At 46.0% G+C, this 14,414-nt stretch overlaps 1 protein-coding gene across 8 annotated transcripts in view; it reads left to right on the top strand.

The window, feature by feature from the left end:
- Window positions 1-14,414, top strand: part of CPNE2 (copine 2) — a 157,332-nt gene that overhangs the window by 26,322 nt on the left and 116,596 nt on the right. For 7 of the 8 annotated variants that reach the window (XM_038367856.2, XM_038367855.2, XM_043495234.1 and 4 more), the window contains exon 2: window positions 14,120-14,316. In XM_038367856.2, the coding sequence (XP_038223784.1) occupies window positions 14,149-14,316 (168 nt within the window). In that variant the 5' untranslated portion in view covers window positions 14,120-14,148. Of the gene's footprint in view, window positions 1-6,778; window positions 6,789-14,119; window positions 14,317-14,414 lie in introns of all 8 variants that reach the window. The other variant, XM_043495233.1, reaches the window with a different exon arrangement.

The following is a 14,414-nucleotide window of genomic DNA, read 5'->3' as shown; positions in this document are numbered from 1 at the left end:
CTTTATTCCTTAACGCTGCAGTGGGCAGGGAGTGGTGGAATGGCCATCAGTCGAAACCTATCAAGCCTTGACAATAGGCTGTTGGAGATGGACTTGGGATCCTGCCCCAGTGATCTACTAGAAGTCTCTTTTGGCCTTAGGAAGGCTATGGTGTTTTTCATCCCCTTAGCATAGGGGTGGGAGAGAGTTGAAATGTAGATGCAAAGTGGCATAGGGGAAGGAGATGTCTTCTGTAATCTTTATTTTACCACAGAGGTGATTGAGGGCTTGTCTACACTACAGGTTATGTTGGTATAATTTACGTCACTCAGGGGTATGAATAAGCCAACCCCTCTGAGCGACGTAAGTTATACCGACCTAAGTGCTGGTGTGGACAGTGCTATGTTGGTGGGAGAGCTTCTCCTGCTGACAGAGCTACTGCCTCTTGTGGAGGTGGTCTCATTATACCAACAGGAGAGCTCTCTCCCGTTGGCATCGACGGGCCACGCAGCTGGAGTGTTTCTAGTATAGACTAGCCCTGAGAAGATTCAGGACCATCTGTCACTGAGTTCTCCTTGTCTCTCAGAGGGGTGGGTGCCAACTCTTTAACCTCTCTTGAGAGTAAAGCATTTTCTGAGATTACATTTATAATCCTCTCTTCCTACCTCTCGTCCAAGCCTTGTAGTGCCTCAGATGTGCAAGTTATGAGCAATTTCAAGAATTGCTTAATTGCCTGATGCCTTGTCCAGCTGCTGCTCCTGCCACATAACTGACAACCAGATCCTCAGCTGGTGTAAATCTGCATAGCTTCAGTGAAGTCAATGGATTTATGCCAGTTTACACACAAGGATCTGCCCCCAGGATCATGGAGGGAGAGTATGTGAAAGTGGGAGGCTGGGACTGGAAGATACTAATGAGAAACAAAGTGAGACAAACTGATTGCTGTTGTAACTCTATTGGACTCAAAGAAGTGATGATAGGGATGAAATTGACCCAGTGATTCAATTTTCCAAGGTTCGTTTACTGACATGGGAGCTATGGCTGTGGAGCTGGAAGTGTTACTTACTGTAGGGTAGAGTCTGGAGGACCAGTCTGAGATCAGTGTCCCATGATGTTAGTGTCACAGTTCAGGGAAGCTGCACCTATATTCCCCCGCTATGGTCTAGGGCGGGCACCCACTCTAGGCTCCAGACTCCCCAGCCATCACCTCTCTTGTGTAGAGACCTGTGACACTCTCTCTCCTGACCAGTGTTTTTCCAGGCTGCACAGTTCCCTACCTATACTGTCATATCCCCAGCAAGTCAGACTGCATAAGCAGGGCAGTTTTGCCTTCTCTTCAGAGGCTATTCACAGTGTAATTGCCCGCAGTTAGTCTGACACACAGCTCTTTCTAAGCAAGCATGTTTATTCTTAAGGTAAAAGCACTACAGAGATAACATTAAAATAATAAAAGAATGATAATTAGCTTGCCAGAGATCACCCCAACAAGGGCTCTGGCCCATGATCAGTCCTTTAAACCCCACCAAAGGTGTTTTTCCTGTGGTTACAAGTTCATAACAGCTGTTAGCTCAGAACAAGAACCCCCCCCCCCGTGAATCTGAGTCACTCCTTTAAACAGTTTGGGTCTCTGAGCGTCGGAGCCCACAACTAAGTAATCAGCCAGACAATGGTCCCCTCCTCAGGGAAAAGCTTCTGAAGGTTGGGTCTTTGCATAACTAGAGTGAGTAATTTGCATTCACCTCCCCCCCAGGTATTTCACAGGAGAACCCCACTTAAACTTTGTTTGTCTGGCACATTGTTTAAAAGTCTTTTGATGCTCATACCATTTCCCAAGGTTTACACGGGCCAGATCTCCCCATGAGAAAAGTTACCTACAATCCACAGTAATACATAGACTTTGCATTTCAATGCAATGAACTGCTACGATACTTAATCTTAATTCAGTAAGGTTTGTCCAGGTCATTGCCATCCCTGTCCCAACAAGGTGCTGTACATACACACAGTAAGAGCTGTGGCCCAGGGGAGTGAAGTGACTTATTTCACAGGCATATAGGGAGCTCTAGGCACAGCTAGGAACTGAACCCCGATTTCTTCAATCTCAGTCAAGAGCTTTGCCGGGTCACAAGTCCTCTTGCTCTGGGTAGTGCTCACGCCTGGTGCTGCCTTCGCATGCCCGTCCTCCTCCTACCCACCACTCTCCCTGAGGTGGGGAGCAAGCTCAGCAGTTTACACTATGGTATTCTGGAACATGAGGGAGAGTGGGGTTAGTGTGGGGGACAGACTCGGCGCTCCCCTGCAAGCAGTCATTGTAATGAATGCATCTCCTTGGGAATCTCCAGGAAAATCAGAGTCAGTCAGTTCTCCAGAGGAAAATACTGAACTGATGAAGTTAACAGCTCAATGATAACTGCCTACCTTTGATAGCAGAGTTATAAATTGAGACCAACCCACCTTCCTGGCATCCCCTTGCTACCTTTTGGGGGCTATCTAGGCCAACAAAAATCCCTCCACGTAACCAATCCAGCTGTTGAAGGAGCATACAAAGTCCAGTTCTGTCTACACTGCAGTTAAACAGCCACGGTTAGCCCGCATCAGCCGACGCGGGCTGTGGGGTTGTAAGGTTGCAGAGTAGGTGTGAGGGCTCAGGCTTGATCCCAGAGCTTGGCCTCTATCCTAGGCCCAAACGTCTACACTGCAATTTTTGCAGCCCAAGTCAGCTGACATGGGCCAGCCGCAGTCATTTAATTGCAGCAGAGACATACCCTCAGAGGCCTCGGCCATGATGTTGCTGCTTGAAATCCACCCCAGGGCAGTCAGGATGTCTAAGAATTGTTCCTCTCTTGTCGTTGGGTAGCTTCTGTGAACTGAGTTGCTCTCAGGTCTGATCCTACTAGGGGTTGGCTATAAAGCAAAATTCTGCTCTGCATGCAAACGCTCAGGGCTTAAATTCTCAGAGTATTTTCTGGACCGCTTCTCTCCCCTCCCCCCCCATGCTATTAAAATCCCCAGGGGGTTTGAAAATATTTACCGGCGCTCTGCTCCGGACAGCTCCAGCTCAATTTAAGCCCTGCAAATGCTCCTACAGTGCAGAAGGGCTCAGAGCCAGGAGCCTGGTCCGAGTCCATCTCCAGGGCACATCTTGTAAACAGCCATTGCCATCTGCAAGAGAGGCCAGGGATTGAAAGGGCCTGGAGGACTGAACTCCCCACTTGCTCTTAGGTTGAGGGATATTGATGGGGCCATGTGGGACAAGCTGCTGTTGATGTACCTGTTAAATCCAGCACTTCAGACTCCAAGGCTGTAAACCTGTCACCTCTCCCTGGCACTGAATGCACATGATAAAATGTTAGCGCTCAAGGACCAGATCCTTAGCTGGGGTAGTTCAGTGTGGCCTCCCCAGCTTGGCCTTGAGTGCCTGGTGAAGGAGAAGTGGGAGAGGTTAGTGCCTCTGCTCGTTTGTTCGCTGTCCAGCATCTACCACAAAGAAAAATTTCTGCCTTGCAGCTTGAAAGATGTGTGGTTTAGTAGACAGGGCTCCAGGCTAAGACTTGAGAGACCTGGGCTGAGGTTCTGTTCCTGGCTGTGCCCCTGATGTGCCATGCGGCCTTGGGCAAATCACTTCACATCGGCTTCCCCTCCCCCATCTTGTCTGTTTGGCTTGTGAGCTCTTCTGTACAATACACACTAGTTCCTTGAGGCCTCCGGATGCTACTGTAATAGTAATGCTGCTTCTGAAGTGCCTAAGGCCCCTGTTAGAGGCATGACAGGGAGCAAACCCGAGGGATGTGCAAGGGAAGGACAGTTGTTATGTGCCAGTCTGTACTGAGGAAAAGCTCCTCCACAGAGTCATTTACTGCCTCTGCTTTTAGGAGTAATAGCCGAGCTATTTGGGCTTCTGCCAGCACTGCGGGACTGTGTTTGCTTTTGGGTGGCAGAGGGAAAATGACACAGTGGTATAAATAGAACAGGTCTGGCTATTTTAAGATTTTGGTTGCATGATGTGTGTTTTTTTTTTTAAAAAAAAAGGGGGGGGTGATCTAATGTGTTAACTGGAAAACCAGGCTTCAGGGGACAGAGGCGGCCAGAAGATCCGACACTCACAAACGTCAGGCCACCTTTTCTTGGGGCAGATACCCCCCTTCTGGGATGGATGGGGCTAGAAGATTTTCCTCCTTTTGTTCATTTAACGATATACATCCCTCTCGGAGACTTTCCATGTCGTGGGTCCTTTTTGAAATCCCGCATTTCTCCTTGAAATGGCGGTACGTTATGTTCTTGGCAATGCTGGTCTCGTATCAGGGTAAACCAGACCAACCAATTACATGTTATAAGTGAGATCAGAATCAAGCCCTGGAAAGAGAAATAATGTCTGAGGTTTTGGAGGCCTTGGGATGTGTAAAGGGGAAATCAGGCTGCTCTCCTTTTACTTCCCGACCGATGATTGGAATCCTCCCATGATCATATGGGCTGGACCTGAAATGATGGCCCCTCCCCTGCTGGTCTGTACCTGTCAGTTAAATAAATGCAATTAATGCCTATCAAAGAGCTCAGATTTTTCCAGCAGGAGTTAAAATTAAGCCTATTGTGAGAGTGACTTTTAAATGCGAGGCAGAAATCGTGGCAACCTGGACAATGAGGCTCAAGAATTTAGAAAACTTTGGGTTTTTTCCCAATGTGGAGTGAATTTCAATCACCACGGCTGTGCGGATCTGCTTATGGTGCGAGCAAACGTGCACTGTGTATAAATGCCTGACTTTGGGTGGGCATATGCAATGTACATCCCAAAGCACATGTTTTGTTATCCTTGGGGTGATGTTCCATATGGTACTTGGGGGGGATGTTTTCCCCTGCCCTTTGTTCACATGTTAGGCCTCTCACCGCAGCTGATGTGTTAGTGATCATACGGGGACAGATCTACAGCTGGTGTAAACTGGCGCAGCTCCATTAACACCAGAATGGAATGGGGCCTCTTGTGGATAATGGCAAGTGAACCTGGGCAGGCCAGAAGCAATGGAACAGCTGGTGTGTGTATGTTCTATGTTCAAATTGTTAGCTACACACCTGTATAGAGAACAACTTCAGTGTGCCTTTCCAACCTGCCTCGTTATTGTCTGTCACTGGGGAATCCTGCCAGAGGCAAGGTGGTAGGAGAACAATTAGTCATAATACTGAGCTCTTAGATAATGCTTTTTATCCATAGATCTCAAAGAGTGGACATTATTCCTGCCTTTCGGTTAGGGAAACTGAGGCACAGAAGTGACGTGAAGCAGCTCCCTGAAGGTGCAGGTTGGTAGCAGTGCCTGGAGCAGAACCCAGGTGTCCTGCCTTCCAATTCAGTGTCCTGTGCACTGACCCCCATTGTCTTTGCTGAACCTGGGGCTCAGTTTAGCTGTTTTAGACAATACTGATTGCACATTTCCAGTTGTTGTTTTTGTTTAACTGACGGTGACTTGTAACCACTGAAGGAGACCCCTGTTCCCTCCTCTCCTCCAGAAATGAACAATCAGGATTATCATGCTCCTTGGTACAAAGATTCAACCATTAGCAAACGGAGCTAGGAGCAGGCATAAACACCAACCCTTAATAAGGTAGGAGCACAGCTGGCACAATTGGAGAGTGAGAGAGAGAGTGTTGATCAGTGTTCATGCCTATGCGAGGTAAGTAAAAGAGGACGAAAATCACATTTTAATACCCTGCCATATGGATGCAGAGGCAGTTTAGAAGCCTAGAGGAAGATGTTTGCAGTTTTGTAGTGGCGGTTCCATGAGCTGGTCTCAAAGAACAGGAGTATGGGAAGGATACTGGTTTAAAGACTTCCTCTTGCCTGAAGCTAAGAGTAGATGCCAGGGGATGGATCACTTGATGATTACCTGTTCTATTTGTTCCCTTTGAAGCACTTCGCATTGGCGACTGTCAGAAGAAAGGATACTGGGTTAGATGGACCATTGGTCTGACCCAGTATAACCATTCTTATGTTCTCCCTTTCCTCCTACCCCAGGGATCACTTGTAGGACTAGTCAGAAAAATGTTGTCCCCCCTCTTTCCCCTTCCTTCCCCCCGCCTGTCTGAAAAATGTAGACTCTATCAAGAAACCAGAAAACCCAAAAGTTTGTGGGGTTTTAAACGTGACCCAAAAGCAGATGCTTTCTGCAAAAACTTTCATTTAGTTGAAAACCCAATTGTCTGTCAAAAAAACACTCAAGCGGAAGATTTCCGCCCCGTTTTAATCCCGTGCATCTTTATCAGCACCTGCAAATCGCTCCATTTTCCAGGTCGTGTGTCCTGCCCACCACTCCCCTCTGTCCCTTCTTTGTGCCCATCTGCTGCTCTTTAACTAGGACGTAGAGCTGCTCTTGCGTAAAGCTGTCTTATTTTTCTTCCCCTCGACGTTGCCAGAGATGGGGCTCAACCAAAACCCTGCACCTAAGCATCCCCAGTTTGGGGAAAGATTTAGATTCCAATCAGCTCTTCAAAGCTGCCCCCCTTTCTCTGGAATAGGTTGTGCCACAACTCCAGCTCGGAACATTCATGCTGAACCTTGAGCGGTTTCAGATCCAGACTTTGGCTCAGGCACATCTCTGCTCTAAATGTCTTTGTGCTGTGACGCAAGCTTTGCAGTGTAGTAACGGGTCCTGGGCATCGGTGAATGGCCTGCGAGAACTGTGTGTGAGCTCAGCCCAAGGAAACAGGACTAATCCCAGATATCACTGAACAGCTGGCACAAGTGATTTCCATTCTCCTTCTGCCCTGGACCCATTTCTCTACAACGGGAAACACGGTAGCGATCCTGTTCCCTCCCCAGCACGGCGGCGAGTGCCGCTGTGTGATAGACTCCTATGCCTACCCGGTTCCAGCAGTCGTGTCTGGATGCAGGGCTGGATGCAGGGCTGAAACTACCAAACAGAAGCCCTTTCGCTTTCCACAAACTCCAGGAAAATACACACAGTTTAAATCTTATCTCCACCCTGGTGCCAAAAATCTACTGGAAGCTTAATTTAAAACGTACTCAGGAGCACTACACTGAAAAGGAAGGGCTGGAAAACTTCTTTCCCTTTCAAACTGAAATGAAACAGTGGAAACAAATGAAATAGTGGAGACGGTGATATGTGTTTTAATTTGCATTTTAGGATTGAATAAACTCTTCTGGGTTGGATCATTAACACAGATAGTATCATCATCAGGTGTGTTGCTCCTCAGTGCCAGCTCTTCCCTGAAGGTTGGCTAATAGTGGACCTAGGACCATACACTATGACGATGTGTATTTAAGACGGGGGTATTGCATTCATGGACTTCCACCTGGAAAAAATACATTTGTCCTGATTCTCGCCAGTTTTGGCTTTTGTGTTAACATGATGTGAAATGTTGCCATATCAGAGGTAAGTGGCCCTGGGGCGCTTAAACTAGTTTACAACTGAGCCTAATGGGCTGATGTCACCGGAGGGGAGGGAAGCATTCCTCAGTAAATTAGAACATTGGCCATGCCTAATCCCGGATGAAACACCAGCCTGTGTTTGCTTTCCGTTGCCCCAGCCAATAGCCCAGCTCCAGCCAGATGAGGTGGCTTTAGTGGTGAGCGAGGAAGCCCTGCTGTTTAGAAACTCTTTCTCTCAAGGGTGTTTGGAGAGCACAGGAATAGAGCTGGGAGGCTCTCTAGATGTGTCAGAGTCTAGTGGCAGGTTTGCCGAAGAATTTGGCCCCCTCGTTGCTCAGGAATGGCACACGGAGGTACTTGAATCCAGCATTTGCTGCTAGAAGAGGCTGGGTGTGGAAGCAAGTCTATCTTTGAATTAGGGGCCTGGTTACAAAAGCAGTTCACCATTGTTAGCTCTCTGCTGTCTGAATGCTCCCTAGGAACATTGCCCATGTTACCAGTCAGTAGCTGCAATGATATTCACTCATGCAGGCTTTTCTCCTGTTGGTCTGAGCCTCCCTTCCTTTCTCTGGGTCCATTTCCCACCATTCTGTCCTGCAAGGTGGGGCAGGGAACAGGGGCTGGTAATCTAGAATTAGGCAATGACCCTCTTATACCAGGGCAGAAGCCTTAATCTTAAGGCAGGGGAGGGAGTAGAAAGTGGGGAACTTGGGTTCCACCAAGGTCCTGGAGTTTCCTTTCAAAGACCTTAAAACGGCCCTTCCTAAATCAACAGAAAGCTCTTCCTGAGTTTCCCGGAAATGATGTGAGTCCCAGACTTTCTATTTCTACCCCCACATTAAGATCACAGTACACAGGAAGTTGAGCAATTGCATATGAAGGAATTGCAAATTCCTTTCTCTATGTAGCTGGTTCAACCCCAGCCTGGGTCAGTGCTGACCCAGCATCCTTATCAGTAGATAGATGTTCGAGGCTTATGGGCAGTGAGATGTGGCTCTGTCCAGTTCCAAGTGTGCAGGTCTCAATGTCACCAAAAACAATGTTACATTTAACACAAACGGGCAGCTGTGTTGGCATTCTCAACAGAGATGCTAATGGCTGAATGGGCATGAATAGGGCCCTACCGAATTCCTGGTCCATTTTCCTAGATTTCATGGTTGTAGCATTTTAAAAAGTTTGAATTTCAGGGTTTCAGATATTTAAATGAAAAGGAATACTTGTGGCATCTTAGAGACTAACAAATTTATTTGAGCATAAGCTTTTGTGAGCTACAGCTCACTTCATCGGATGCATTCAGTGGAAAATATAGTGGGGAGATTTATACACACACACACACACACACACACACACACACACACACACACACACACACACAGAGAACATGAAACAATGGGTTTTATCATACACACTGTGAGGAGAGTGATCACTTAAAATGAGCTATTACCAGCAGGAGGAGAAGGGAGGAAGAAATCCTTTAGTGGTGATAATCAAGGTGGGCCATTTCTAGCAGTTGACAAGAACGTCTGAGGAACAGTGGGGGGTGAGGGGGGAATAACCTGGGGAAATAGTCCTTGCTTACAGACAGCCCCCCAACCTGAAGCAAATACTCGCCAGCAATCACACACCACACAACAGAACCACTAACCCAGGAACCTATCCTTGCAACAAAGCCCGTTGCCAACTCTGCCCACATATCTATTCAGGGGACACCATCATAGGACCTAATCACATCAGCCACACTATCAGAGGCTCGTTCACCTGCACATCTACCAATGTGATATATGCTACCATGTGCCAGAAATGCCCCTCTGCCATGTACATTGGCCAAATTGGACAGTCTCTACGTAAAAGAATAAATGGACACAAATCAGACGTCAAGAATTATAACATTCAAAAACCAGTTGGAGAACACTTCAATCTCTCTGGTCACTCAATTACAGACCTGAGAGTGGCTATCCTTCAACAAAAAAACTTCAAAAACAGACTCCAATGAGAGACTGCTGAATTGGAATTAATTTGCAAACTGGATACAACTAACTTAGGCTTGAATAGAGACTGGGAGTGTCATTACACAAAGTAAAACTATTTCCCCATGTTATTCCTCCTCTCCCCCCCCCCACTGTTCCTCAGACATTCTTGTCAACTGCTAGAAATGGTCCACCTTGATTATCACCACTAAAGGTTTTCTTCCTCCCTCCCCCCCCTTTGCTGGTAATAGCTCATCTTTAGTGATCACTCTCCTTACAGTGTGTATGATAAAACCCATTGTTTCATGTTCTCTGTGTGTGTGTATATAAATCTCCCCACTGTATTTTCCACTGAATGCATCTGATGAAGTGAGCTGTAGCTCACAAAAGCTTATACTCAAATAAATTTGTTAGTCTCTAAGGTGCCACAAATACTCCTTTTTTTTTTTTTTTTTGCGAATACAGATAACACGGCTGCTACTCTGAAACCAGATATTTAAATGTTCAATTTCACAGTGTTGTAACAAAAAATGAATATGTATTTAAAAATGGCAAAGTATATGTAAAGCCCAGACTTAGCATTTCTCAAACTGGGGGTCCCGACCCAAAGGGGGTCACAAGGCGGCAACACCGAAGTAAGGGTGGCAATACTGTGACCCCCTCCCCCGATAATAGCCCAGAGTGGTAAAAGTACACAAGACCAGATTTCATGGGGGACACCAGATTTCAAGATCTGTGACACATTTTTCATGGCCACGAGTTTGGTAGGGCCCGAGGCATGAACCATTCATTTTACCCCTAGAGGTGCTGCTGTCTGCTTTGTACCTGCCCTGTGGATACCCTGCCCTTGTCCATGCACAAAAATTTTACAGCTTTAACCATACTACTGGAGTTTAAGTGATACGACCCACCTAGCATGGATGCAGTTTTATCTACCCCGGTGAACTCATTTCTGTATGGAAAAGGGCACCGGCTACACCAATATAAAGCAGCTTTATACTAATATAACCATAGGCACACTAGGGGTTGTTTCAGTTCAATCTCTGTTTTGGTAACAAGTCACAGAAAGCTTATGCTCTAATAAATTTGTTAGTCTCTAAGGTGCCACAAGTACTCCTTTTCTTTTTACGAATACAGACTAACACGGCTGCTACTCTGATCCCTAACCAAAATAGCTATACCAACACAAACCCTGTGTGTCAGACGGGCCAAGGGGCCATCATTTTTCACTGGCAATAAAAATCCTTTCCTAAAAGCATGAACATCTGTACAGTTGTTTGCGGTTTACCGCCCTACTCAATGTTTCTAATTTTTAAAAACCAGATTTTACAGCTTTCCGAAATCATCAGCTCCTAGACTCATAGACTTTAAGGTCAGAAGGGACCATTGTGATCATCTCATCTGATCTCCTGCACATTGCAGGCCACAGAACCTCCCCCGCTCCTGAAATAGACCCCTAACCTCTGGCTGAGTCACTGCAGTCCTCAAATCATGGTTTAAAGACTTCAAGTTACAGAGAAATTCACCATTTACACTAGTTTAAACCTGCAAGTGACCCATGTCCCACACTGCATAGGAAGATAGAAAACCCCCCAGGGTCTCTGCCAATCTGACCGACAGGAAAATTCCTTCCCAACCCCAAATTTGACCATCAGTTAGACCCTGAGCATGTGGGCAAGACCTGCCAGGCAGATACCTGGGAAAGAATTCTCTGTATTAACCAGATTTTTTTTTAAGTTTAGATTTTGATGCATCACTGGTTTTCTTACTTATATTATTGTTATTCCTTGGATTATTAAAATAGAATATTTAAAATCTAGTTTACTGTTCATTTATTGTTGCATTTCTCTCAGCTTGGACAATGAGAATAAACTAATCTGTTTTGCTGCTTAGTCTGTTTTTCAATCATTCACTTCTAGGCTCTCAGAAGAGCTGGTTAAATCTTCTTGTGATCAAACTTTGAATATAGTTGTTGTTAAATTTTAGCAAAAACAACAACATTTTCCAAAAAGTGTTGGCCAGGAGAAATCTTTTAAAAATGGCCTAAGTCCCATTTCCAAAAGTGATTTGGGCCCTTGAGGGCCTAAATCCCATTGGCTTTCAATGAGACTTGAGCCCTGATTTTTAAAATTAAGTAGAGATTTTTGGCTGGCCAACAAGAGAGACTTTAATACAGGCTGGTTTTTCAAAGGCTGGAGGTTCAGCCCTTTCTGAAAATCAGGCTCCTTTCAGGCCCAGCAGATTGGGCACCCAAAATCTCTCATCGCTTTTTAAAATCTTGGTTCCTCAGTGCCTACGTCACTTTTGAAAATATAACATAGGCTCCTAAGTAACTGAAGACTAGTCTAAACACAATACTGCTTTGGCTAGAGTTTGTTTGTACAGTTCCAAGTGTGGGTGCAATTATACTGGTATAAAGATGCCTTGTACCAGTATAGTTCATTCCCCTTCCCATACTGGAATAGTTACACTGACATAAAGCATCGTTTATGCCTATGTAACTGCATCCACACTGCCGGAAGCTGCACCACTTTAACTGTAGCAGTAGAGTTAATGCAATATAACAGCCCCGTCACCACCACCACTCCAGTGTGGGCAAGGCCTGAGATTCTGGAAAATTTCTCCCCCTCTCCAGTGCTCATGCACAAGACTGCAATGTCTAAATTACAGACGCTGCCAGGGAATGTTTTTGTTTGAAGTACTTTCAGTCTGATTTTAAAATCGATGTCGTGAAATATCATCTGTTGGCTTTAAGTGTTGCTCTTCTGTGGTTTAAATGTGGTGTAACAGTGTTCCATTGTCAGATACGCAAGATGTGACAAAGCTCTGTCCTTGCTTCCGTGGGGCCCACGTTTCCTGGCGGATTTCGCTAGCCTCAGAGGCTCACTGTGACCCTCCACATAACCCTTCTTTCTCTAGAGACAAGGGTCACAGTCTACTGAGCCATTTTCATCATAAGCCAGCGAGGGAGGTGAGGAGAAGTTATCCTCCCTCGCACAGTCTCTGTTGTCTCCCAGTCTCAGTGATTAATCAGGGGGCAAAGGTGCGGGGGGGAGCCCGGGCCCACCCTCTACTCCGGGCTCCAGCCCAGGGACCCTAATAGTATCAGCTGTGGTAGCTGACCTTTTAGAAACATGACATGTACAATTCCCTGGGCTACTTCCCCCACAGCAGCCCTCACTTCCTCAAGCTCCACTTCACCCTTCCTCAGGGCCTCCTTCCTTGTGCCTGATATGATGTGTACTGCTCAGCCTCGCCAACCATGCAACTTCCTCCCACAGCTCCTGACATGCACCCCCACCTGACTAACGGTGGGGGCTTTTAAGTAGTTTCAGCCACCCCTGATTGGCTTCAGGTGTCCCAATCAACCTAGCCTTCTTCCAGCCTTCTGGAAAGTTCTTAATTGGCCCCAGGTGTCTTAATTGACCTGGAGCAGCTGACATTTCACTTATCCTGGTACCAGGGATTTGTTTAGCCTGGAGCTAATATAGCTATCTCCCACTACTTTTCTATAGCCATCTGGCCTTGCTCCGTCACAAAGGCTACAGGCAGCTTTTCTAGCTTTGTGTTTGCCGGCCTGCCGCACCGGTTCCTGTCCCGCTCGTGGTGGGAGGCCTGCAGTCTCAGTTGGAAATTACCTCCAATGTTGATATGCCCCCATGAATAGCTCACTTATTAGGTTAAATGTTAGAGCCTGACCTGAGCCGCTGTAGATTTGTGTAAAGGGTGTAGCTGCTGACTCAGACACTGGACTTGCTGTGTGTGGTTTTTTTTTTCTAGGGTGTGGCCAAACCCTCCTGTTCCAATTTAACTATTGGGTACTGGACATACATTGACTTATTTTTAAATGCCAGCACACACTTTGCAGCATCGTGGCAAGAACTTAATAGAAATGGTAAAGAAAGTCTCGTCTCTGTTCGCTAAGATCTTCCCAGAATTGCACCTCTTTCCACCTCCTTCCCTCGATGATTATTGTTGTTGGCGCCTTTCTGCTTCTTATTTCAGATGATATTGAAGCTAGACAAATGCAGACTAGAAACAAGGTGCACATTTTTAACAGCGAGGGTAATTAACCATTGGAATAATTTACCAGGAGTTGTGGTGGATTCTCCATCACTGGAAATATTTCAGTCAATATTGGATGTTTTTCTAAAAGCAATGCTCTAGTCCACACAGGAATTAATTCAGCGAAGCCTTATGGCCAGTATTCTACATGAGGTCAGACTAGATCACAGTGGTCCCTTTCAGCCTTATGACCTACAAATTATTAGTCTGACCTTGTATATAACACAGGCTATAGAATTTCAACCAATAATTCCTGCAGTGAAGGGAATTCTTTTTCCCTTGTGCGCGTGAACACTGATCCCAGAAACATATGGGTGAGCAAGAGTGTCTCTCTTTGAGAAAGGCCTCCAAACTTGATGGAAAAACCATGCCCCACTACATTCACCGTTACAAAAAAAAAAATCCTCTTTTTTCAATTTTCTAATTTGGAGCTCTTGGACTTTATTTCTTAATCTGCTGGGTTATAATGTCTTCCGATATCAGGAATCTTCTCTCTGGTCACTTGGGCCTTGATGATGTAAACGTGAATAGAAGACACAGACAAAATAAAATTCTTAGAATAGATCAGGATGGGAAGTCATGTTTCAGGATGGAGCTAATGTAAAAGGCTCAGACTCTGGATATTTTGGGAGCTTTGCTGCTGAAGCCTGAACTGACGTAGTGTTTGCTACAATAAGCCCGCTGTTTGTTTTTCTGCTATGACTGACGCTTTCCTACATTCCCTTATCTCCTGCAGATTGTCTGGAGTTTTTACTACTGGAGTCCATGGCGTATACATTAAGCCCCTCTCCTGCTGGGCCTATCGGGACCCAGTACTGTGTTTGCAAAGTCGAATTATCCGTGTGCGGCCAAAACCTTCTGGACAGGGATGTGACCTCCAAATCTGACCCGTTTTGTGTCTTATTCATAGAAGTCAATGGCAAATGGACAGAGGTAAGTCACAAGTTGTTTACCCTATGCTGTTTGTGTGTACATAGATTCACTCATGTGAATAGTCCGACTGAAGCCGATGGCGCTATATGCATGAGTGA

Source organism: Dermochelys coriacea, chromosome 12 (genome assembly GCF_009764565.3).
Source record: "Dermochelys coriacea isolate rDerCor1 chromosome 12, rDerCor1.pri.v4, whole genome shotgun sequence".
Taxonomy (NCBI): Eukaryota; Metazoa; Chordata; order Testudines; family Dermochelyidae; genus Dermochelys; species Dermochelys coriacea.
This window is presented reverse-complemented; position numbering and strand designations above follow the sequence as displayed.